This window comes from Esox lucius, chromosome 13 (assembly GCF_011004845.1).
Source record: "Esox lucius isolate fEsoLuc1 chromosome 13, fEsoLuc1.pri, whole genome shotgun sequence".
Classification (NCBI taxonomy): Eukaryota; Metazoa; Chordata; class Actinopteri; order Esociformes; family Esocidae; genus Esox; species Esox lucius.
Window position 1 is genome coordinate 9,855,852 of NC_047581.1, and position 27,283 is coordinate 9,883,134.

At 43.0% G+C, this 27,283-nt stretch overlaps 1 protein-coding gene across 2 annotated transcripts in view; it reads left to right on the top strand.

Moving 5' to 3' along the window:
* Positions 1–27,283, top strand: part of LOC105023352 (whirlin) — a 54,552-nt gene that overhangs the window by 18,130 nt on the left and 9,139 nt on the right. For both annotated transcript variants that reach the window (XM_020052213.3, XM_020052214.3), the window contains exons 2-6: positions 3,171–3,386; positions 4,937–5,062; positions 10,276–10,496; positions 11,851–11,887; positions 26,892–27,074. In XM_020052213.3, the coding sequence (XP_019907772.2) occupies positions 3,171–3,386; positions 4,937–5,062; positions 10,276–10,496; positions 11,851–11,887; positions 26,892–27,074 (783 nt within the window). The remainder of the gene's footprint in view (positions 1–3,170; positions 3,387–4,936; positions 5,063–10,275; positions 10,497–11,850; positions 11,888–26,891; positions 27,075–27,283) is intronic.

The window sequence follows — 27,283 nt, forward strand, 5'->3', positions numbered from 1 at the left end:
TATCATGTGTTTGTAGTTAATAATCTAGTCATACAAACTATAAAGAAACTCAGAGATCACCTCACATGTCTATAATTATCCAAAATTATGCAATCTACGGATATGTCACAATACAATTCTGTCATCTCTGCGTAAGCCACTTCCGAACTCCCAAAATAGAAAGCCCATAAAAGCGAAAGAGGTACTTCTCATATCGTCAAAGAGCACAAGTAGTCCTGTTTAAAGTGAAAAATGATTGGGAGAGGAAAGGTGTGGGACGCCTGTCAAACCAACCCTCAGGTGCATGAGACATCACAAACGCCACCTCATTCCCTAGCTAGTCCGCTACTTCTGTCCAGAGCCCAAGGCGCTGGCGGCTGTTTGGAAATCGGGACGCAGCTCTACTTTGCCTTCCTGTTCCTACCTGTTTTAACTGTGTTTCTGGGTCTGCAGTCTTTTGGGGGTAGAGCTCAGCTTGCCCACATGACGTAATGTTCTGGAACTATCTGCCGGGACTGGGACTGCTGCAGGAGTTTGCTTCCACCCGGGCTCAGGCTTGACGGAGTGGAAAAGAGTTGAGAATGAATGTCACCCTGGGTTACTCAAAGGGGGTCAAAAGGGCTTCATACTGAGTCCGCTGGGTCTTGTAAGGTCACCCGCACGACCTGGGTTCATTCTCTCCCGTCCGGGCCGCCGGCGTTGTGGAGTGACGTCACTGTGGACTGCTCCAGAGTCGCTGGCTCCTTTCCAACCGCACTGATGGAGTGGTGCACCGCAGTCCTGTTTAAAGGCCTGACGTCGAGGTTGGCGGTGGTGGGGGGGGTGTGTCGGTGTGTGTGTACAGGCCAAGCCTCGGGGGTGTCCGTGCAGTGAGTCCACACTCCCAGGAAGACGTGCGCGCACACATATTGATGAAACTACCCAAGCTGGTCCCACGGATGTGTGACTGACTGAGGAAACCAAGCCCCGGCCCGGCAGAGGCTCATCAGCTCAGAGGAGGCACAGAGGGCGCATCCTAAACAGTCATTTCTTTTTTGGGACCAGGATCCGTAGAGCTCCAGGCTAAAATCTGCGCGGCCCGACCTAACCAGAGTCAGACCTTGGGTGGTTGTCAGCTGGTTTGTCTGGGTGATCAAGGGGCACCCGGCGCAGGGTGATGGATGACCCGTGCTCTGGCGGGACGCCACATCAGGTAGGACAGCGCTGAGGCAGGCGCCGGGCATTCATCAACAGTGCTGGGGACGGAGTCATAAATGTCACATTGCCAATCGCTGGGGTGGGGGAAAGCGCGCGTGGACGGTACAATAAAGAGGTTTTGTCTGAACGTCAAGCTGCGTGCGTGTGTCAGTGTTCATCAGTGCGTGCCCCCCCCGGGTCTCGTGGTCTAGTAGCCCACGAGACAATGAACACCAAAACAAACAAAAACAAGGTTAAACATAAAAGCTAATAGAAACAACACCAAATCTCTACAGTAACACAACCCTCCCTGAAAACTCCATATTCATGAACACAGTTCAAGGTTTCTAACCAGTTTCTAATAGACAGAATGAGAGAAGGAGAAAGAGAGAGACAAAGAGACGGAGGAAGCAGATGTCCTGCTGTTATTATGATTCCAGACAGTGTTGGAGCTTCTCATAAAGGGCTTGTCTCAGGGCTAGTCGATATCCAGGGCATCACACAAACCTTGTCTTTATGTATGATTCTACCAAGCCTGCCCAGGCAGAGAGTGATAGAGAGAGAGAGAGAGAGAGAGAGGTAGAGAGAGAGAGAGGAAGGAAGAGAGATGAGATGCTGTTTCTTTTTTCTACTAATCTCACACATTGGTTCTAATGGCCATGTCCTGAAGGACAATGCAGGTTTAATCAAAACCTACTAGAATGTGCACCTTGAAAGAAACACCATACGCTAGGCTAAAGTTGGTTTTCCTTGGTGTTAGTGGGAGCCTCTATGACAGGCTTTCACCTCACCTAAGTCTGTCAGAGCACTGTGTTGAATTAATAGTACCGTGGCCGCAGTTAAAATAGTTGCTATGCTGTCATTGTACCACAGACCTACTGAGGACTGGCAATTTCTATTGGATTACTGTATTCATGGTCAGTTAGAGAAATACTATGGTATTGTACAGTTGAGGTAGGGAGTAGCGTTGCCATGACATTTCTATTGTTTCGGTTGGATTCGATTGATGTCTTCGCTACACCTGGAGCAGACGATCATTTTCAATTGGCTCTATTTTTCTAGAAAGAACAGATGTAATAAGAAGCCAATCTGCCACTCTCCGATACAGATAACTCTGTCTTGCCCTCTCTCTGTCTGTCTGTTTGTCTCTGTATATTTCTCTCTCACACACAGTCTTTCGTTTACTGTCTCTCGATCTACGTGTCTGTCTGCCTGTCTCTGTCTGCCTGCCTGCCTGTCTGTCTCTCTCTGTCTTTAGGCCAGCCCCTCTCTCCCTGTGAGGTTTAGATCATCGTTCCATAGAGAAGGACAGCTTGGTGCCTCAAGGGAGATTCTAATCACCACATGATCCCCCTGGCCTCTCAGACTGTGTGTGCGTGTGTGTGTGTGTGTGCGTGCGTGCATCTCCTGAATGTGTTTGAGTTTGAGTGTTTGACCCTGCGTGTGTGTATTTCAGTGTGTCCTTGTGTGTCGCTGCCGTAGCTACTTTGGTGCGGATGAGTCAGATTGCGGCCACTCAGAAAGAACTCTAATTCCGTCCCCAACTCATAATGGAGCTGAGTGATGTGGCCGCAGCTAGACGCTCCCTGCGCTCACTGCGGGGTTGGCTGTTTCCAGACGGCACCCGGCGAAGTCAATGACAGAGGGATGACGGCGGCCCACGCGGTGATTCATCCTGAGCGGACAATAACACAGCGTCTGTATCGACAGCCGGCGGATGACAACATCACAGCCAGACAATGCGTTGGAACCTCTACTTACGTATTTAGCTAGACTTACAAGGACGATCGCAGAGTTCCACCCGGCAATAAATCCTAGTGGAATACGAGCGTGAGGCGCGGTTAATCGAGGTGTTTAACGGAGCAACGTCACAACTGAAGTCAGCAAATGAGCCCTGTCCTTTTATTCCCCTCCACCTTTATTCCCTCCATCTTCCACTGGCATGCCCAAAATAAATTGCCCTTTCTGGCCCGAATAGTGTGTTCTGACACAATCCTCCTTCCCTCCATGTCCAGGTGCTGAAGGGTTGTAAGAAGCTGGCCATGTCAGTGTGTTCCGTGGGGCGTATCCCTGGAGGCTACGTGACCAATCACATCTACACCTGGGTTGACCCCCAGGGCCGGAGCGTCTCACCTCCGTCCGACCTGGAGCAAGAGGAGCCGCCGAGCACCGTGGGACGGCAAGGCAGCCAGAGATCGGGGCGCACAGGGAAGGAGAGAACTGAGAAGACGGTGAGTTGGATGCCGTTGGAGGCCATGCTTTTTGAATTCTCTATATGGTTCGTTTCTATATTCGTCCTCGCGATCACTTGCCTTGGATGTAAAGCCGCGTTGGGTGGACATTTTCAGGGAGTGGGACATTTCAATCTGAAACAGACACTATAAAGAATGTCCTTGACAACACCCATGCTGTGCAAATGACAGCATATACAGATGCAGAGATGACATCAGTCATTCCCTCCGACACACGAAGTAGAGACCTGTTTTTCTATTGACACAGATTCATGCCTCCTGGCTCCGCCTTTCCAACGGGCTGCTTTCCAAATGACATCATGTTTCGTTGTTTGATAGCCTACGGACCCTGGTTGGAAGCAGTGAACTATATAAAGAACACGGTACAATTTAAGGTACACATATGCATATCAAATCCTGCCTGGCCCCTGGGCTAAGATTAGCACAGCCGGAACATGGTCTTTGGCCCATGTCCGGAGAAAGGCTATCACTGTCAACGTTAACGCACGGAACCTCTCAGGCCGTCTGTGTCTCTTCCAAATGAGGGGAGAAAATGTATTATCTATAGGATTAAGTTTGCCCCATGGCTAACCCAGGATTCCTACAGTTTATCTAGTGAATTTAAATTTGCTGGGAGCAATGGGCTTGCTTTGGTCGTAGTCAGAGTCTCCGTCAAAATCTGCAGCACTGTGCAAAGCTGTGTTCTGTACGCCCGCCTGGCTGGTCTGAGGAGCTGACAGTGCAGTTTTGCATCAATAGATGAGAGAAGTGGGCAGCCAGGCGCTCGAAAGGAAAGCACAGGGCAACACTCGCTCTGCAATCCCAAATAGCACACTAGTCATCCACTATGAAGGGTACTCATTTTATCCAGGGGTTTATAAGGCTGCAATCTAAAGTAGTGAGGGGAGAGCCAGGAGAGGCCAGGAGAGCTGACATTTGGTACAGAGCTCTAGATATTTGGTGGGTAGCCCATATTGATTTCTGCCCTCCTCTTCCTCATCTTCTTTGTCCTGCCCTCCTCTTCCGCCTGCTCGTTCTTATCCAATTCACCTGCTCTTACTAGTTTGGAGCCTTCATGCTCGAACGGTCAGCTGGCGACCGTTTCAGCCATGTGGCAAACTGAGAGAAAATGTGTTTGGTGATGTCTAAAGACTGCAGCCTACAAAGACTTCTGTCACTGGGAAATGGATAAGACTAACATAAGGGACAACTGGCAGGGATATTCTATAACTATCTTATAAGCACAGATTAAAGCATGCCAACACCTGTCTTTTTAGAGCAGGTCAGATCAAACCCCATGGTGTTAATTGTAACCACCACACAAGGAAAAACCTGGAGGTGCATAGAGATAACTCATTCAGAAGGGATCTGTGTTGAAAATAAATGATGGTTAAAATCTACACTTTGGAAAGTGATCCTTTTGGAGCCTTTTTTATAACAGTGTAGATCAACCAGTACACTCACACTGAAACATGAATATGACTGTTCACCCCTGTTCCTGTGTGTGTGTGTGTGTGTGTGTGTGTGCGTGTGTGTGTGTGTCCCGGCAGGTCAGCCTGAACCTGGACGACGGTCTCTCTTTGGGCCTGATGATCCGAGGAGGGGCGGAGTATGGCCTGGGCGTCTACATCACTGGCGTAGACCCGGGGTCAGCTGCCGACCAGGGCGGGCTCAAGGTATTAACAGGCTATTACCACGCGCGTCCCACGGAGGCCGTTCCGCCCAAGCAACGTAATGTTCAGACGCGACCAAGCAGAACGGTTAAGAGTCTGCCGCAGTCTTGCATTGAAAAATGGCAGCTGCTTTTTACTTACAGTTTTTACACTACGCAGACACATCGATCCAGAGGAACTGTAGGAGCAGTAAGGATGTACCGTCTTGCTCAAGGCCAGCGTGTAAAATGTGTTTCACCTTGCCGGCTCTGGATTTCGATCTAGCAACTATTTGGTTATTGGTCAAATGCTCGTACTGCTAAGCAATCTTCCGCCCCAATATTACCCCTATGTAAAAACAAAATGCAGATCATTGGTCATAGTCTGTTTTCACTTTGTTCTGCTGTGTTTTTATCTCAGATTGCATGAGGCATGACTAGAGATCGGCTTTGTACAGTATGAACCAAGACTTCATAACACCAAGACCTTACTGGGCTGTAAAGATATCTGGCATCTTTGTCCGTTTCTCACTGAATCCCTTCTCTCAGCCGAGTTCAAAAATGCCATTCCCACTTAGAAAAAAACTCTTCCAGAAAGAGGGTTATAAAAAAAAAGCCACACTAAATCCAAGCCTGGTCTCTTGATAGATTGAATAACAGGCGCTTGACATTTTGGCAGCGTTTCTTTAACAGAGAAATGAAAAGATGAAGGCTGCTTTATGCTGTCCAGCTGGCTGTTGCAAGGGAAGGCAGTGACGGAGGCCAGGAACGCTATCAGTTTAGTGTTTGAGTTTTGGAATTCTGGGTCCAAACAGTGCTGGAAGATCTACAATTACAAAATAACCTCTGACCACAGCAATTGGACTGGCAAATTGGTAAACATGATTTTTTAACATCTTGGTACCTTGAATTCAAACCAGTTTTTTTAATACTGGGCTTAATGTTTATAAAAAGGAATTAAACGTGCTCATGCATGCTGACACACACACACACACACATCCACACACACACTGCCAAGCTAAACACACTGCTCTACAATTTCAATACAGAAGCAGGATAATTGATACAGCTGAACAAATTACATTCCTCTGGCTTTGTAGTGTGATGAAGTTACAGTTAATTTATGCCGTCACTTTAAACGGGGCTTCGGAAGAATAAGTTGACACTCACAGGTCGCTCCGATGAAATGATTTGAATGGTTTGAAAACCGTCCAATTATACACAGATTAATGTTCTAGTCCTGGTTATAAATGGTAGTGAAAGAGACTGTGAGTTAAACAGATCCTTCTGGCTACATTAGGCTATTTTTTCTTTGGGTACCCTCCATGGAGTTATTTTGTCGAACCAAAGACCTTCTGTCTTCTTTGTCCTCCGATGGTGTGCCAAACGTCTCCCAATGTTTCCATAAACCTCGTATTAGCCATTCGATCAACGAGTGCCAGTTAAACAGCAATCCGTCAGTCAGGTGCAGTCCCCGCAACCAGGGCCTCTATCAGCCGATGCGGGCCCAGCTGTTGTCGACCGTGCGCCGCCACAGACGATCAGACAACTGTTCCATCTGTGCGTCCTGACGTGGACTTCAATTAGTGTCACTCCCCCCGAGGATCAGACGCCGGCTCATCCAGCCTTTTAACTTTTCTTTCAACAGGCCAGCCCACTGATGTTTGTTCAGGTGCCAAATTGCCCTCTATAATTCCCAGCCCCACACGTTTGACCAGAGGCCTTTAGAACAATTATGCATTTATTTTATTTTCCATACTGTTTGTCTAAAATGCATTCACGTACATAAAGTGTAAATGCCAAAGAGACTAACATGCTCCAAATGCAAACACAGCCTGTAATTGCAGCTGATGAAGTCAACCAATATGGACCAGATTATGGGTGAATCTGTTAGCTTCAGAACAGCTGTGCATCAACACGAGGTCCATTCATTTTTATCCGTTGATTGTTCTAAAAATATTACTTTTTTATTTTACTACCCAAACTTTATACAGTACAATATCCTGACCCATTAGAATACAAAAACGATTTGCTCTTTGTAGAAGATGTCGGAATCTGGGTGGCGAGTGAGGCGTAAAGAAAGGATGATATCAATATATTTTTAAATACTTTTTACTAATAGCCGTTGAGTGCCAAAACACATTCCGCATTCTGTAGCAGAACAAGAGAATTCACAAGATCAGTTATGAGTCATCTCTGAAAGCCTCAATTTAAATATGCGCTCCGGAGTGAAATAGTTCCTGTTGAAAATATCACTCTGAATACATAAAACACAGTACCTTGTTCATCCATATGTGGAAAGATGAATGGCAAGGAATCAGACAGAAGATAGTTATTAATAAAAAGAGGAGGGGGTAAAGTGAAAACATTGGTAAAAGGATGCAGCCATGGAGAAGGATATGCAGGGGCAGGCCAACACTTTGATGATTTTCATGCTTTGTTTGACATGGAAGAGAAGAGCAGAGGGGCGGATTCAGACCCACGCTGCAGCTGTACATGTGCACCAGCAGCTTAAACGATTGGACGACCCCGTTTAAATCACTGTCCATCTCCCGAGTGGCACAGCAAAACAGCTTCATCACTGCGTATTCTAATCCTGACTGCAGCATACCGGTCGTGCCTGGGTCTCCTGGCTCAGCATAGTCAGGGTCGGGGGTAGTGATGGTTGGCCAAACTTACCCTTCGTCATTATCTCTTTGCACAAACATTAAGAGCCCACTGCACCTTTTTTCTTTCCTTTCCAAAATAGTCGAAAAAAGGAAGGTTTTGAGTGAGTTCAAATTAAGAGACGATTAAGGGATAATTATCTGCCGTCAGTGATGATAAATCTGCCATGGTGTTTGAAGGCCAATTATACTTGCCTCAAAAAAGACTGTTTTCAAACAGGACTTGAGGGTCTTAAGGGCCAAATTAAACAATTACACAAGAAAATGTCTTCAGTGTAAATGGGGAAACAGGCAACATATTGTTTATTGATGTAAAACAGCACAGAAACAAACGGCCAAATCAGTGCTTGAAGGAATCATGAAAAAGTGTAATCATTAGGTTAGGAAAGGTCGAGGTGGGTTGGGGTTCGTTTTAGGTCATTGTTATAAAGGGAAGGTTTCATGGGGTACTACTCAAATAAAAGTGTCTAATGCTCTTGATAGAATGCTTGCATGCAGCTTGAAATTGCAATGCAAAATTTACAAGAGCTTTTCATTTAAACATTTGACACGGTTTCATTTGAGGCACTGCCCCTGTCTCTAGTCTACCACAAATAGACTTTGTTTCCTTTGAGACACTGACTCTACAACAAATAGACATTGTTTCATTTGAGGCACTGCCCTGGTCACTAGTCTACCACAAATAGTGTTTCTTTGGTAAGTGACAGGGCAGGACAGGCCCCTCGGCAAAAGAAAGTTAAATGTCTATGGGATGAATGGTCCGTTCGTGTTCTATATTGCCCCTCTCACCTAGAGAAACACCATCAAAGATCAGCCAACTGTCTCAGTTGCCCAAAATAGCAGCTCATCCTCTCCCTCTTCACTGAACTATTATTCTCTTGTTCCCTCTGTCTTTTCTTTTCCTCTCTCTTCTGTCTCTCTCCACCCCTCCTTTTCTCTCTATCTTACCCACGCCCCCCCTGTCTCTTTTTCTTTTCTCTGAGAAAAGATAAGAACATTGTGTATGGTCAATTGCTCCTCTGTCTCGTGTGACTCATAACCTTTTTATGTCATGCCTCATCTCAGATGATCAATGGAATGCCAGTTGAAAATGTCGGTTCAATCTATCGACTTCGAGTAGCTGAGTTACAGTGCGCTGGAGTGGTCCCATATTGTCACAGAGTAGAGCAAGGGGCTCGGGGAATGGGTGTACTTTTGTGAATCCCAAATGGCAATCTATACTTTTGACCATAGCCCTATAGTAGACCCCCCCCCCCACCCCAGACCCGCCGTCCCTCCGCCCCTTTCTCTCTCCCAGATGACTTATGGGGGGGGTTCAATCGAGCTGATTCTTCCACTGCATATAAATGCATCAGTTTTAGGAGAGTGGGAGAGAGGAATGGAGAAGTCAATAACTAATCACCCCGTTACTTCCTCTGTTGGAAGGAGAATAGGCTACCGAGGTCCAATGATTCCACGGTGTCTTCCTGCTTCCTGCTTGTATCTTACAGTACATTGTCTGTGGACTTTTATTTTACGCAGGACTAACTCAGACCTTTCATTTTTTTTGTAATGTTTAATGGCTAAGATACAGTGAAATAAAGTGGCAGGGGTAGAGAGCTAGACAAGCCCAAGGCTACTTCTAAAACTTTGGAAACACTAACAGAAGCCATGACAAATGGGATAAACAACATTGATGCACTCCAAATTAGAAAGATTGCTCGCTTGTGAATTTATTTCCTGCTAGATAGTAATCACATTACGCAATGATACGAGAGGCCAATTGTTTCCCCTGGCAGATGAGTAGATAATGTGTTAAATAATATTGGTGATCAAGCTCCAATCGACCAAACAGCTTATCTTAAATGTCTCACAGGAAAGGTGGCGAGGGGCATTAAACAAAGACCAACGATGATTGTCTGTCGAGCGTTGATTGTATAAATTACCGTGGCGGTCAAGTGTTTTTATTGTGCATTCAAAGAATGAATGGGCTAAGAGATAATGACCATTGATTGGATGTGCTATGAGAAGACATGGTTTTATGAAGGATGTTCCTTTCATAGATGGGGGCCTCACGTTATTAGAGAAATCCTCGTTCCTGCAGTTTTTGTTTAATTACCAAGCATTCGGTCTCAGTGCACAATTCAATCAAAGCGCATTGCGACGTTTCCCTGCCTTCTTAATGGTTAGAATCCGCGCAGTCTTTCAGCATTGTCACATGGGCTTTCGCTGTACTTATCGGTGAGACGAAACGTGCTTCATCTGGCCAGTGGCTGCTTTTCCCAGGGCCAAATTAAATCAGTATCCAGATTGAGATGTGTGTGCGCGAGGGCAATAGGTCGGTTTCTTTGTGAAGCTTACACACATGGCCGGTTTGAGTGCCTCAAGTTCCGCCCCACTGTTTCTGTTGCTAGACCTTGAGCTGTGGGATATCTCCTCTACTGTCACCAATATGCCGGTTCATCCTTGACTGCGGCTGTAATGATTTTCACGACGTTATCAGGGGAAGACATTTAATGTGTGTGTGTGTGTTTGTGCGTGTGCGCGTGCATGTGCGCGTGCGTGCACTCATAACCCCTCCATGTGTGCCCAGGTGGGTGACCAGCTTTTGGAGGTGAATGGGCGGAGCTTTGTGGCCATCCCCCACGATGAGGCAGTGAGGATCCTGAAGACCTGTCGCCACCTGGTGGTCAGGGTGAGAGACGTCGGCCGGCTACCCCATGCCCGCACCGTGGTGGACCAGACCAAATGGATCAGCAGCCCCCCAAGTCCGCTAGCCGTAGCGGAAAGGGCCGTCAGTCCAGCCACTACAAGGTGAGTTAGCGCAAACAGGCGCAGTTCTTATTAAAAAGAAATTACAGATCCCAAAGGCCCCCCATTCCCAATGCTGAACCCTCTGGGTCATTTGTGATGCATCCTATGACATTTTTCTTGTCTGGGAAAATGTCACGCTGAAGGTCACTGTTCTAACTGCGACTCGGGAGAAGCTTCTTTCTCCGTTTAAATTCAATTCCTTTTAAACCGAATATCCTTGGAATTTACAATTCGTAGTGGGTCCGATGTTTCGTCTTTCGTGCTAAGGAAAATGCAGTGTGTTTGAAGATTTGAACATGGAATGGGATTTGCATTCATTTAGTTGAGAGGGAAGAATGTTTTCTGGTGTTCCAGGAGAAATAAAATGTGTGCTTTCCAAATGGCACCATATTTAATGCGCTGCTTTTGACCAGGGCTCTGGGCAGAAATAGTGAACTGCGGTGGACAGGGAGTAGGGTGGCATTTGCGATGCGGACATCCTGTTGGGTGAAATCAATTATGTTCAACTGGGTGACATGAAGATTAGCAATTTAATTTAATCTTTTTCAATTATAAGCCAGCCTCCACAGAGGCATTCCATATCGTTCACATAATGAGGTAACAGAATGAAATTACCATTGAATCGCTGACCAATGTCATTACTCTTCTACTGCTTTCAGTGACAAGGCTTTTGTCATGTGAGTGACTGAGTATTGTGAGGCAGAATATGTCACCTCATTGTCGGGGGTAAACAACGGCACCTTGACTCTGAGTTTGACAGTGACGCGGGATTGGATGCTCAGTTCCACAGCCATCTGCCTCTCTCTACCTCCTCTACTCTGTCTGTCTACCACCTTCCCTCAGGTCTCTGTGTGTCTGGATTTCTTATTGTCTGTCTGTCCATCTCTATCTCATATTCTCTGTTTGTCTGTCGGTCTGTCTACCACCTTCCCTCAGCTGTCTGTTTGTCTTTCACAAGATCGAAAGGAGACAGACTGATCTAGAGTCCTAAGAGTTTTCCATTTCCCCTAAGTTCCTTTAGAAATCAAGCAAGGTGGCTTTTAGCCCTACTCTTTGTTAAACTCATGTTGGTTGTGTACCAAATGGCACTTTATTCTGCATTCAGTGTCCCGGTCAGAAGTGGTTCACTATGTAGGGAATAGGTTGCCATTTGGGATGTACGGCTGGCTTCTCTCCGCCTGAGGTACAGGGAGCACTGCTGCTAGGCATTCATGCATGGGTTGTTGATTTCTTTCCCAGTGTCAAGTTCATAAATATTTAAAGCCAGTTGTGCTTGGATGTAGTTCGCCTTATTGGGGTTTCTGTCAGTACTTACTAATGTGGGCATCTTTCATTCTGCTGTGTTTTGCCGCAGGCCATCGTCAGCACGGGCTACAACTGTATTAGGAAAGGTAAGTCAAATCCATCCTATGTTTACATGGCACCAATTCTTATGGATACTACCTGAGTTCATTATGCTCCCCTATAACTGCAAATGAGTTCTGGATGTTGGAAGTGAAGACCACACGCACGTCCCACGCACAAACATGCGTGGGTGTTTTATAAAGGGCAGACCTGTTGTCTTAACATCAGATAGGGAAACGATTCCACCTGCACTGCTGCGTCTCCTCTCTCACTAAAAGCTAGTTGGACAGTGGTAGGACCACAGCACGCTGTCACAAACAATGGAAAATATAATCTAGGTGACCTTGTCTGCCGAGCCATATTACTGCCTCAAACAGTTAAAGCGCATCCAAGTTACAAACCATACACCTTTTAGACATGTTGATGTTTTCTTGGTAAGAAAGCCACTCTAGCAAAGGCTGTTTTTGCTTCACCGAGCAGTATTTCTGAGGATTCACTACGTGTACAAATGTTCCGACATAAACCTTTTAGCTTTTGCGTCATAGCCCTTATGCGTCCTATATTGGCCATGTATCACACTTCCTTATGACTTATTGCTTAAATGATCAAGTTTCCCAAAGCTGAGTGAATGAAAAATAATTTAGGGCGTATGGGCTAATTAGACCCTTCAGTGGACCTCTCCAGTGGAGTCAATGTGCAATCCCATAAGGCACCATGTCATTTGCAGCTTAAAAAAAAGAATGGGTAGGCGTGCCTAATTATATGACACATTAATTTCCGTTTTTCAATACCTGACACATACAAAATTAAATACCTTTAAATTAATAGTTTTTTCCTGAGGTTGATTCTAAAATTGTGCGAGGGTTTGTTTGTTTTGAATTTAATGCTTCTATGATTTAATGGGTGAACCTGGATTGCATTATCCATGTCAAATGTGTTTCACGGAGCTGATGAGTTTATTGATCTCCTTGCCACTGTCTGGAAGTCACCTTCTGGGTTTCGTCTGCAACTGGGCAGTCCGGTCAAATGGGTACGGACGAGGAGCTGGTTTACGATTCACACAGCGACACTGCCTGACATAAGGCAATGGGGTAGACTGGCCAATAACCTTCTACGCTAATAATTCACCATTTTTATAGTCAGTCTTCTGGTACCACTGAACTCACAGACAGCCAAGCATTGCACATTAACTACGAAGACGGTTTCAGATCACAGCCTATTACCATACAGAGCACTAGACCTAGGGCCCTGGTCAAAGATTGTCTTTGATGGGACGCACTTCAGGAACAAATGCAGAGAAATAGAGAGGAGTAGGATTTACTGGAAGAGAAGAGAAACACACTTTGCGGCCCGTTGGATTGGAAAATGAATACTTTTGATTGCAGATTGTATCCGACCATGAAGAGCTGTGACTCAAGTTATAGGACTGCTCTCTCAATGTTGAATGCTTTCTCTACCGGAAAGAATTGAACAAGCCAGAATGGATAAGGCACTGAAGGTGTTTACTGCATGTAGCAACATCCATTGAAATTGTTAAAAGGTTTTAAAAACAAGTCTAATACATGCAACTGTTGGACAGAGGAAGAAGATACTCCAAACATTTTATGTTTTTTAATCCATTCGATTTTGATTGAATTATAACAAATAATACATTTTACAGGAAGGACCAGATAAATCTGGGTCGTTTGTGTAAATATAGGTATTTAACTGAATTCTTAAATTTCACTTTTGCGTTTCATAGTTGGATTGTATTAGGTATTGCTAGAATATTTTGTCTAAACATTTTACAATTTTAGGAGTCTGCTTTTGTGTATGCACTTTGTGTATTGACATACATTAATAAACTAATATAAAGTGTCAGTACCACATAACACCTGTTCTTATGCCTGCTGTGCTTACCTGTGCTGTATAGACCTATTAATTTTTAATAACTGTTATTGTCACATTTCCTCAGAATTTAAGAAGTGTGTCCTAATAAAATCCAAATGCTGATCTCTAGATTACACATAGATATAGTATACCACACACTGCATTCGAGATCAGACATATCACTCTAATCCAAGTTGTTGATTTTTACATTGCTTTCATTTCAGCTCATTTAGTTTGTAAAAATTACAAAAAAGTATAACTTTTCTCGAGAACATCACTGGCAAAAACACTATTGTCAATTTTTAACAGTTATCTGTTTTCTCTTTATTTTTATTTGTAATGTTGAAACATTGTATTAAACTCCAGACCAATAAGTAGTGCTCTTATAAATTCAAAGGAAAATATTTGTACTCCATTGAGCCCATTTCAGCCATGACCGGGGTGAGTTTGACAGGTCATTACAAACATTTCTGACCTAGTATTGTTAACGGGGAAAAAACTAATGTTGGGCTGCAAGCAAGAGTGGGTAAGAGACAAGAGAGGGAAATGAAAACAATCAGTCCAGCCAGTGGCAAGTGGATTTTGCAACACAGGAAATAGTTTGAAAAGAAGAGATCCTGAGGTCGGCAAGTCTTATCTGTGTCAATGTACAATTTTTTGGTTTTTACAGTTAAGAGTATCTTGCCTCTGCTTTTCTCTCTCTGTCTTATTCTTTCTCTCTTAGAAAACGAGACATAGAATTGAAGAGGAAATTCAAATACTCTCATTTTAACACAGGCAATCTTAACTGGCTGGGGCACATTGGTTATAACAATAAAGAAGAGCTTTCCTCTAAGATTGCTGAATTTCCTTGCACTTCAGTCCTAACAACCATTACCATAGCCATCAGGGGCCAGCGACACGCAGTTGTCTGACCAGACGTCATTACTATAACGACGCAACGTCAGCTTTCTTAAATAAAAGAGGGTTGAGGGCAAGAAGACCACAATATGTCTGACAACAGTCATCCTTAATAAATGGAAACACGAGTCTAGACCCCATCCCTTGTTCCCCCAGGAAACATCACTGTTGTGGTCTGAAAACCTTAGTCTAAGAGAAAACCTTACTCTAGGAGAAAACCTTAGTCTAATAGAAAACCTTACTCTAAGATAATTTACCATCTATAAACTTCAATATAGAGAAATGCAATGCAACAGTTGAGGTGAAATGTACACTGTTTACGGGAATAGGAGAAGTGAATAAGCAAGTACACCCCCTGGAAAGTTGTCTTTTTTTCATGTAAAGAAATCATATTTCATAGTGTGGAAAAAGTAAGTACACCCTTCAAAAGCTGGTATTGCTCCCTTCGGCTGAAATAACTTAACGTAGCTATTTCTTGTAACTTTCTCTCAGTTTCTTACATTAACTGTCTGGAATTACCTGCCCACTCATCTTTACAATACTGTCCCGACTATGTCATGTTTGATGGCATTCTTGCTTGTAAGACACACTTCAAGTCCACCTACATCATTTAAATAGCATCTCACATTCCCTTCAAGAATTCTCTGGACCAATATGGAATTCATGGTTGACCTAGTAATGGCAAGATGGACTGGCCTTAAGCTAGCAAAGCAGCCCCACACCATAATGCCACCACCTCCATGCTTTATGGTTGGCTTGAGGTTCTTCTGTTTAATATTTTGTTTTCGCTAAAAATGGTGTTTGGCATAGTGGCCAATCAACTCCACCTTTGAATCATCTGTCCAGATTGCACATTGTCACAATAGTTTTGATCTTGACCCAGGTGTCATCTGGAAAACATCAGTTTTGTATTGATATTCTTTTTTGAGAGTAGAGGCTTATTCCTTCCTGAAGGCTAGGTTTCTGACGTTTGACTCATGCACTTTGGACTCATGACAGCCTATCGATTCCTTTATATTATCCTGGGGTTAAAATACTTTTATGTGCAACTTTTGGTCTGCTCTTGGCCTGAATTTGGTAGGATGACCTGTCCTATTTAGATTGGCAGGGCTCTGCAATTTTCTACATTTCTAGATGATCGTTCAGACAGTGGAATTATGTATTACAAATTGCTTGGAAATGGCTTTGTAACCATTCCTAGACTCATGGGCATCAATAATCTTTCTTCTGAGGGTGTCCGACAGCTCCTTTGATTATTGTGTTACCACACACCCATATGTTTAAAACCACAAGTTCCTTTCCTTGATTGCATGTTGGACCCTCCCAAGATGCTCTTTAATGAGTTTCTAATAATTTGCACCTGATTTGGTGCACCTGATTCTAATTTGAGCTATTTCATGTGATGGTAAATTTAGGGGTGTAATAGGATTTTCTGCACAAGGAACATATTTTAAATGCATGAATATTTAAAAAAAAATATTTTTTTCTTAAATTGGGTTACGCTTACCAATTAACATGATTGGAATTCAGCAAAAACTTGATTTAACTTTCTCGGGGGAGAACCAATTTTTTCATATTACGCCAGGCAGTGTGTTTATTCACCTAATGTGATGTGAAGAGAGAGTTAATCCACTTCTCTGGACACTTTGAGGTTCTCTTCCAAAGGAGATAAGCTCATGTTCATCCAGTTTGAGTCTCTTCACAGCCGTGTTATTAGGTTGCGCAGCCCCCCGCTCTGGCCAGGGAAACTGGTGGTCATGGCTGAGTAAGCCTTGGCTCTGAAGCTTTCATTCTGTTTTCACTTGTACTGCTGTGTGTAGAGTGTTGTGTTGAGCACTGTGGAAGAGTGTTGCAGAGTGGTTCAACTGAGGTGATGAGACAGGTCCCCATGACAGATACAGTAGCTCTGACAGTTATTCATACATGCACAGATATGCAAAACTCTTGTGTGCACCACACAAAATTAACACACACATTGTTTTCCTATCAAAATGAGGACCAGCAATTTCGAAGCATATAATAATCCCTAACCCAAATCTAACTCTTAAAGGGGCATTTCACCCTGGGAGACCCTTTGTTGGTTTGAATCATGTTTGAGACATTGTTTCACACATAATTGGCCAAAGAGTGGGAATGGAATTTGAGTGCTAAACAACACACTGTAGTATTTCGGATTGTGTATAAAAGGGCAAACAAGATCTGAAAAACAAATGTTGTCATGTTTTGTTTAATTTTGCAAAGCCTCCATGTTTGATCGATGGCACTGCAAGTCATTTTATGTGTATTCATGGTTGTCTTTGTTTGATAGAACAATTGGATGTCTCTTAGTAATGCTCCTATCAGCAGATATATTGAAGACATACGAAGATGTTATGAGAGACAGTGGGAACTGCTGTTTTTCCTGCCAATATCCAGGTGAAAAGCATTAATATACTCTACTGATTAAAGAATGTATTTAATAATTGCATTTGGACAACATCAATTTAATCAGGACCATAATGGCAATTAGTTGATTTACTTCTAATGATTGGTTACTTGCTTATAGAATAGAATAGAATTGAACTTTATTGTCCATCCAGGATGGAATTTTTCTTTGGCAAGCCACAAACACATACATGGTTTTGATGCATATTCTCACATTAAAACTATTAGTTAATCAGATGAAACAACCATAACATTCAGTTAAAACATAAAGGACATAAATATATTCATTCACAGCCGACCACTACTATTGCTAAACAAACAGTGGCTTTGGGAATTAAGGTACTGCCTCTTTTGGGTACTGTAGTGGTTCAGAAGATACAGTAACTATTGAGATTTGTGAATAGCAAACATGTAAAACATGTTAATAAACTGCAAGTTCACTACACCATTGGAGCCTAACTGTGCTTGATAGGGATTTGTCAGCCACTTTAATGTATGTTTACTTGAGCAAATTCAGTTACTTTAATGCTATTCTGGATAGTTAATGAACATTTTGAACAAGCGGTTGACCCTTCATAGAACTAATGACTAGATTTAGTGGAACATTTTAAAAGGTTGAATTTGCATGTCAGAATGAAATTATCATTGGAAAAATGTATTTATTTCCTAGTAATGTGTCTTAATTTTAGTTTTTTCCTATATGTAATCCGCCGTTGCCTTTATATAAACCGCTATGCAAACAGTGAAACAGAATTAATTTGCCTCTGAAAATAATAACTTAACCCCAGCCCCTGTTCTAACCACAACCCAGAGTCTAAGCCTAAACTTAACCCCAGCCCCTGTTCTAACCACAACCCAGAGTCTAAGCCTAAACTTAACCCCAGCCCCTGTTCTAACCACAACCCAGAGTCTAAGCCTAAACTTAACCCCAGCCCCTGTTCTAACCACAACCCAGAGTCTAAGCCTAAACTTAACCCCAGCCCCTGTTCTAACCACAACCCAGAGTCTAAGCCTAAACTTAACCCCAGCCCCTGTTCTAACCACAACCCAGAGTCTAAGCCTAAACTTAACCCCAGCCCCTGTTCTAACCACAACCCAGAGTCTAAGCCTAAACTTAACCCCAGCCCCTGTTCTAACCACAACCCAGAGTCTAAGCCTAAACTTAACCCCAGCCCCTGTTCTAACCACAACCCAGAGTCTAAGCCTAAACTTAACCCCAGCCCCTGTTCTAACCACAACCCAGAGTCTAAGCCTAAACTTAACCCCAGCCCCTGTTCTAACCACAACCCAGAGTCTAAGCCTAAACTTAACCCTTAATTCTAATGAAACTTCTTTTCAGACTCTCTTCTCATGCTTTTGCTTGATTTGCTTTAGTCCCACGGACCGAGAGTAAAACAGAAACCCACACCAACACTCAATCATCGCAAAAGAGTGAGAGTGCGTTTGTGTCAGAAGAGTTACTATTGTCAAGAGAGACTCCTCTCCAAGGTTATGTCTTTAAATGCAGTGTGAGTTCTGGCAGCCATGGAGAGGCTAATGCACCAATCTTTCATACACACACACATGCACACACACGCACAAACTCGCACACACATGCACACACATGCACAAACACGCACACACATGCACAAACTCGCACACACATGCACAAAAACGCACACACATGCACAAACAGGCACACAGAGTCACTGTTACAGTAGGAGAACACCAGTAAGCTGTAAGCTTGCCTAAAAATCTATAATAATACCACTCATGGGACCCAGGGAGTTACCAGTTTGGGAAGATAATTTCCTCCACCATAAAGTTGCCTTGTTATAAAAAAGCATCCCATGCATAAAGCATCCAAACCATTTGAGATAGATACTCTCCACAAACCCAGTGTGTTGAGTGGGCTAGATTGGATAGTCATAATGTAGGCTAATTTCACAACTGAATCACTGTTAAAAAAAAAAAAAAAAGACAGTTAAATTAAATGGACAAGCGCATAGTGGTGTAACCTAGATAGACTATAGAGTAATAGGCCATGTCAGATGTGTTTCTTCTCCTTTCTTGAAAAGGAAAATAATTGATTTTATATAATCACATTTAATCTATTTCTGGGAAATTTTTAATATGACAGAAATTGCAGTATAGCCTTAATGTTCAGGCTGACCCTGATGAAAAAGTCCTGGTCTGCAAACATAATCTAATCTATGAAAAGGGGATACAAATCTGTTTACAATACAACATCCAACATCGAAAACATTATTATGCAGAAAGAACAGGGCTACTATGTTTGTATTCACAGCATACAACTCACAAAATGTAACATTGATTAGTAAATACAAAGCTTAAAACCCCCGATGTAAAGTATGATCTTTCAATACACAGCATCAAACTTCCAAATGCATATACAGAAAAAAAAAATATTCACCATCCGCAAACAAATACTGCTTGACTTGTAAGTATAGTTTGCAAAAACATATTATATACTGTATTACAAAATTCTACTTAAACGTATACTATTTTACACATTCACAAAAATGTAAAATCAGCATCACATATTTTTTTATGTTTCAGGATATGCCTTTTTGAGTTTTATGCTGTATATTCATGCATCATGTTTTATGTTTGTCCGTTGTATTCTGTGTATTTACAGAAGCAAGCAAACTAAGCTTTTAATGGTCATAAAAAAAACTAAGCTTTTAATGGTTTCAAAAACCAATACTCAAACACTTGGTGTTTTCTTCGCTGGCTGTCCTTGGGCCTACTGAACGTGGGCTGTGATGCGCTTATGATTGAAGACAATTCACACTGTAGTAAAATCATGGCCATTATGAGATAGATAAATCTGAATGAATCAGAGACACCAAAATCTTCCATTTGGTAAATTAAGAACAAACCACACAAAAAATGCTGGTGAGCACAGCAATGGCAAATGTACACTACCATAAAATTTTTTGGGGTCAGTTAGGAATGTCTTTGTTTTTTGTCCATTAAAATAACATCAAATTGATCAGAAATACAGTGGAGACAATGTTGTAAATGACTGCTGGACAGCTGGAATCAGCTGGTTTTCAATGGAATATCTACATAAGCATACAGAGACCCATTATAAGCAACCATCACTCCTGTGTTCCAATGGCATGTTGTGTTTGCTAATCCAAGTTTATCATTTTAAAAGGCTAATTGTCCATTAGAAAACCCTTTTGCGATTATGTTAGCACCACTGAGAACTGTTTTGCTGATTAAACCAGCTTTAAAACTGGCCTCTAGATTTATTCAGTATCTTCAGCATTAGCATTTGTGGGTTTGATTACAGCTTCAAAATGACTAGGAACAAAGAACGTTCTTCTGAAACTCTGCCGTCTATTCTTGTTCTGAGAAATGAAGGCTAGTCCATGAAAGAAACTGCCAAGAAAATGAAAAGATTGTGCAACGTTGTGTACTACTCCCTTCACAGAGCAGGGCAACCTGGCTCTAACCAGAAGGAAGAGTGGGAGACCCTGGTGCACAACTGAGCAAGAGGACAAATACATGGAGTGTTTACACTGGAGACGCCCTACAGGTCCTTAACTGGCAGCTTCATTAAACAGTACCCGCAAAACCCCAGTCTCAACGTCAACAGGGAAGAGGCGACTACGGGATGTTGCAAAGAAAAAGCTGCAAAGAACAAGCCATATCTCAGATACTGGCCAATAAAAAGAAAAGATTAAGATGGGCAAAAGGACACAGACGCTCGACAGAGAAGGACCTCAGAGGAAGAGGGGATGTCCTTTATTCACCCGTCTCAAATTGCACCCTATTCACTTGGTAGTACAGTGCTGTTCACCAGAGCCTAGAGCAGCGTTTCAGAGGTGTGACAGAGCAGGGAGAGATCTAAAACATGCAGGGCAGGGGGGCGCCCAGAAGCAGGGTTGAGGAACACTGTTCTAGGGACAATACAGGGTCAGATGCATTCAGTCAGTTTGCCAGACCAGTACTAAAGTTTTTCGTAATTGCTAAGAAACATTTCTCGAAACCTAGACCCATTATCTCAATACTTTAAACACAGAACCAAATCTGCAAACTATATTCAATGTAACCCTTGACTGTTCTATCAAAATCAAAAGATCATACACGCCTCCAATCAATACATGTTCACTACAGAGCATTTATTAGACAATACATCAAAAGATGGAGAACACAGCATCCAGGACATATATATGCAATATATATTAAACAGCTCCGGAAAAAATTAAGAGACCATTTCACCTCTTTCTTTCCTTTCCAAAAAAGTTGGAAAGGAAGGATTTGAGTGAGGAACAGAAGAGTTAAAATTAAGAGACCACTGCAAATTGAACGCTTCTGTTCCTCAAAACTTTCTTCTTCACATTTTTTGGAAAGGATAGAAAAAGGTGCAATGGTCTCTTATATTGAGACTGCAAAATCAAACTCAATGAGAGATGAATTCTGCCTCAGCATCACATCTTTGTGCTGGGTCCTGCCAGAGGACTATGTCCACATCACAGGCAACATTATCCTTAGCCAGGAACCAGGGAAACCCCTCTGGTGTGCTGCTTCCTGCCTTGTAAACACCTGTCCCACCTTTCCATGGAATCTAGTTCAAACACTCTATATATAAAAACAGATGAGTAAGTAGTTTAGTAAGTGATACAGAAAGACAGACTTCTGCAATAGTGTATTTGTATGCACTCCTCATTTACATACACTGCAATATAGTGCAGTTTACAGTGACCATAGGCTAGTAGCATTGAATTGTACTGTAAGCATCAGCGCTGAAAGTGTCTGCATATACTGAAATATATCCTATTACGTTGGAAGACATGGTCAATGGTAGAATAGCTGACAGTGTTGAGTCCCTCAAAGTTGACATTGTGTTCAACAACACTTTGCTGTACTTCACACAGTTGGACGGCATTGTTTTGAAGGACCAAATCAACAATGAAAGCCTCTTGCTGTTGGGAGAAAATAGCAGTCCTTCCACCCTCGTATGGTAGTCTTGCAATTGAACATTTTGATTACAAACGTGTACATAAAGTATAAATAGTAATGGACATTACTTTAATATGTAAAATGTTTTATGGTAAGAACGTTATTATAAAAAAAAAAAATCCTGTCCCATTTCTGTAGAAAAATTTTAATATTGAATCAAATGTACACAGTAAACTTTCAATGACCAAAATGAAAAGAAACAATTACCTGCTCTCTTCTCTAAATATCCTGATTATGATGGCCACAGAGAATCTGGTCAAATTCAACTGTACTCTTTGTCCTGCTTCCCTGATTTTTATTCTGTGAAAAAGATCACAGTTGCCAGAATTTCATCTGAAGTCTTGGTCTTCCTCATCCACTTTCTCCTCATCCACCACCTCTTACACGTACTCTTCCTCCTCTGCCCCAGATTGTTTCCATCCACAGTTGGTATCAACATTCAGCTCACCTGTGCCACCTGTGCACTCTGCACTGGCATTTATTCTGTACAATTGGTCTAATCACATCATTAGAAACAAGTGTGAACAGTTTTGTGTTGTTTAGAGTTTCAGAGTGAATTGTAACGGCCGGTCATGGCCTGTGCCGTGCCGGTCGTTTTAATTATTCTATGTTCTGTGTGTTTCTGTTCTGGTGTGTCTGTTTCTATGTTCAGTTTTTTGGTTTTACCTGTTTTTTCCACCCACCTGTGTCCTGTTCCCTCATTAGGCCTGGTGTTTAGTTATGTCAATTGTTCAGCTCCCTGTTGGTCACAGTTCATATGCCTACGGCTGAGTCTTTCTATTAAATTACCTGTGCTATTGAAAACCTCTGCGCCTGTGTCCTGCCTCCATGCTGCATCCTGACAGTGAATGGGATTTGCAAATGGTGTCTAACTACCTGAACTTGTTAAAGGTTTTGCCAAAAGGGTAATTGATTGGACCAATGGGTTTAGGCCCCTGGGCATTTGGTTCAGAGAATGGGGTTTAGTGTTTTAGCAATTCAGAAAAACTGTAAATCAACACACCCTTAGCACCACTCTTCAGTTACAAACCTCATTAGCTGCAGACTGCCAGAGGCAGCCCTTTTCAAATCCTTTCTGATGAATAGATGTTTTAATTTTAGCAATACCCTTTGATGTAGCTCTAGTTGTAAGCATTCTAAGGAAATGTGCATGTTGGCCCTATACTATTTATAATGCCAACATAGCTAATTGTCACGGGAGAGTAAACGATAAAACACAAACAAGCAGACTACACAGCACCCCAGGACAGCTAGTCAATAAGACCACATTTAATCATGACAAAACAAAAAGAGTATAGTGGCAGAATAACTGACTGCAGTGTCTGTCCCATATTTACCAGAAACCTTGTCTATGTGCAGACATAGTGAGCATGGCCTTAGTAACAAGAGACTGCCATCTTGGCTCTTCTGAGAAGAAAAGCTATGCGCACACTGCCCAGAAAATAATGTACAAACAGAGCAGCACTTCTTGTAGTCCAGTCAACTTTATGACCTTATTATAGACACTTTCCCAAAATGTATACAGAGATACAAAGACATTGGAATATAATCCAAACTGTTCATATCTGTTGTGTGAAAAACCAACATTTGCAAAAACGTTATAATTTTTTATCCAGTTCTATCCCCATTTTGTGATGTCCAATTTCCAATGATGGCCTTGTCGCGTTGCACTCCCTCTACAGCACCTGTGAAGATCAACATGCTTCCTCCAAGCACATTCAGTCAAGACAGTCCGATTCTTATCATGCTGTTCCATCAACCGGCAAGCTTTTCAGTGGTACACACAAGGTTGAGACTTTTGCATTCCCCGGCCCTACAACCGCAACAGCATTCACAGGCGCCAGACCTACAGAAGGACTTTCCGCAGAGCAGCTTGACATTGCCGACTTTGGCATCCCTTACGACTAATCACCCGTACACCTCAGGCGGCACTCTGCCAATTTACATTGCACTATGCTTAGAATGGCACTTTTGTTAATTATTGTTTGTCATCTATATTATTCTTATTTTTCACTTGCTTTGGCAATGCAAACACTTTTCCCATGACAATAAAGCTTCTAAGTTGAAATGAGAGCGAAGGAGAGGTACTGAGAGAGTGACACAGAGGGAGAGATGGATAATCTTCTGCAGTGTAAAATTCACTTGGAGCTTGGAAAAACAACAATGCTACAGCAGGACAATATTTTGAAGAAAACAACATGACCATCATCAACATAGCATCAAAATGCACTTTTACAGATTGCAATTCTGTCAAAAAAAATTTAATGTAAATGACTTACAATTCAGAGTTCTCCTCTTATTAACCAGTCGGTTAATGTTACAGTTTACTGCACAAAAAATCATCAACATTTACGGATCTGAGCGAATTTGGGCCAAATTGTGATGGCTAGACGACTGGGTCAGAGCATCTCCAAAACTACAAACCTTGTGGGGTGTTCTCGGTCTGCAGTGGTCAGTACTTATCAAAAGTGGTCCAAGGAATGAAGAGCAGTGAACCGGCAATATGGTCATGGGCGGCCAAGGCTCATTGATGCACGTGGGGAGCGAAGACCGGTGTGGTCCGATCCAACATACGAGCTACTGTAGCTCAAATTGCTGAATAAGTTAATGCTGGAACTGATAGAAAGGTGTCAGAACACACAGTGCATTGCAGTTTGTTGCATATGGGGCTGCATAGCCGCGGACCATGGCCAGGGGTCAGAGTGCCCACGCTGACCCTTGTCCACTGCCGAAAGTGCCTACAATAGGCATGTGAGCATCAGAACTGGACCACGGAGCAATGGAAGAAGGCCTGGTCTGATGAATCACATTTCCTTTTACATCACATGGATGGCCAGGTGCGTGTGCGTTGCTTACCTGGAGTACACATGGCACCAGGATGCACTATGGGAAGGATGCAAGCTGGTGGAGGCAGTGTGTTGCTTTGGGCAATGTTCTGCTGGGAAACCTTGGGTCTTGCCATTTATGTGGATGTTACTTTGATACGTACCACCTACCTAAGTATTGTTGCAGACCATGAGCACCTTTTCATCCAAATTCCCCAGATCTCAATCCAATTGAGCATCAGTGGGATGTGCTGGACAAACAGGTCCGATCCATGGAGGCTCCACCTCACAACTTACAGGACTTAAAGGATCTGCTGCTAATGTCTTGGTGCCAGATACCACAGCACACCTTCAGAGGTCTAGTGGAGTCCATGCCTGGATGGTTCAGGGTTGTTTTGGCGGCAAAAGGGGGACCTACACAATATTAGGCAGGTGGTCATAATGTTATAGGTGATCAGTGTAAGTGTAATTTGAGTTTGACCTTGAAACACTGTTGACGTCATTCCTAATTTGGTGTAGTCTCCAGTCTTTACCTCAAAATCTGGCTCAGGGCTGCTTGTCCCCGGTAGGTGTTTGTACATTGCACACCTTTGATTCCTGAGTGTTGAAGTAAAGGCAAGTAACAGTAAAACATGTGGTCTTTTCATTAGCAAGTAACCACATTCATGTTTATTAAATGTTTTTTCTTCACCTTTCTGATTTATTATTTGTATATTCTTTTTTTCCACTTGCTTTGGCAATTTAACCAAATGTTTCCCATGCCATTAAAGCCTTCTATTGAATTTGATGGAGAGAAAGAGAGAGAGAGAGCGACCAAGAGAGAGACAAAGACAGAGGGCACTTTAAGAGCTAAGGTGTACTGTGTTTTATCACACTTCCTGTGATTGATTATGCTCAATGTGTTTTCTCCAGCAGTTTTCCCTGTTATTTGTCATACTTCCAGGCTCGCACTGATTTGACGCGTGTGATCACATAAGGCTTTGTCATCATAAACTCTCCTTCAAGCCTTCCTTTTTAGGCACCTACCCTTACAAACAATGTCCATTGCTTTCTATAGATTTAACTGCAGAATGTGGAAGCTCATGTAAACTCTGCTTGATTGTATTGGAATGCAACTGTTGTAAACATTTTGGGGTCACCTTGGGGTAGGAATTAATGTCTTCGGTTTTGAAGCCAAGAGCTTACGGCCCCAAATGAAAACCCATTCCCTGCAAGTGCTCTGCTTTCGACCACAGTCCCAGGCAGTTAGGTGGGGTTGAGGCCGCATACAATTTCTCCGGACTGAGATGAGTGTGGCGCCGGGTGGAGATGTGATTGCAGCACAGCGCATTGTGGCTGTCAAATTCGCTTAGTAATTAAAAGCAACGAGTCGATGCTTGGCTCCTGGCTTGGCGGCGGCCTCTGTCATTTTCCACTTTACACTCTGGGCCCTGAAACATATCTTATTGACAGTGTGTTTCACATCCCCAGGCCAATGTAACCTCTAACTCGCATCGTATTTGCCCTCATACCATCTGATATGGCAAAACACAGCTCTCTGTGTTACAAGGGGCCGTCCTAAGTCCTGTCGGCGTTGAGCTCTTATCCTGGTACCCATTTTATCAGTGGAACTCTGCCGCTTTCAGTGCTGCCATTGGACCCTGAATGTTATTTAGGAGTAACATTCTCTCTCTAACACCCATGAATGGTGAAGTGCTGGGGATTTTGTTACTCCGATAGTCAAGTTCCCCTCAATTTAAAGCTGGAACGGCCAGCTCAAGCTAGTGGCTGAATAACAATGCTGAAGTTCTTTCAGTTACCCTAATAGTTTTAAGTGGTTTCTATTGTATGATATTTAAATAGCTGGTTGGTGTGCTGTGTGTATGGGAGGACTGTAGAACAGAGTGTTAATCCTAGCCCTGTTAAGATATGGTAACTACATTCTTTCATTCCCTCTGGTTTTCACTCTGATTTTTCTTTCCCCGTCTCTCTCATCATTTCTCTCCCTCTCACTCTTTTGTCCCATGTCTTTTGTTTTCCCATCTTTTTTTTCACCCCACCCCCCACCCCCTCCATACAGTCATTGGGACGAGGTGTGCGTCCCCCGGGCTCCCAAGTCTCCCTGGAGGAGCAAGCCTTCCTGCTGCTGACTGATCCGGAGAGACAGACCATGACATACTATCTCCAGGAGTACCAGGAGGGGCACATCGGCCTGGAGCCCCTGGCCATGGCTCTGTTTGAGCTGTTCAACACCCACGCCAAGGTAACCCGGGCCGCCGTTCCTGCGACAGCACATGTGGTGGTCTTTCCCTCCTGGCGATAGTGTCACCAATGCGAACCCTTAGGAAAACAGTTGTTTGTACGAACACCGGTATCACACATAAAACACATGTTGGACAAAGAAACGTTTTATTCATGGTTTGCAAAAAAATTCTATTGTAATTAGAATCAGTTGAGAATAATTTATGAAAT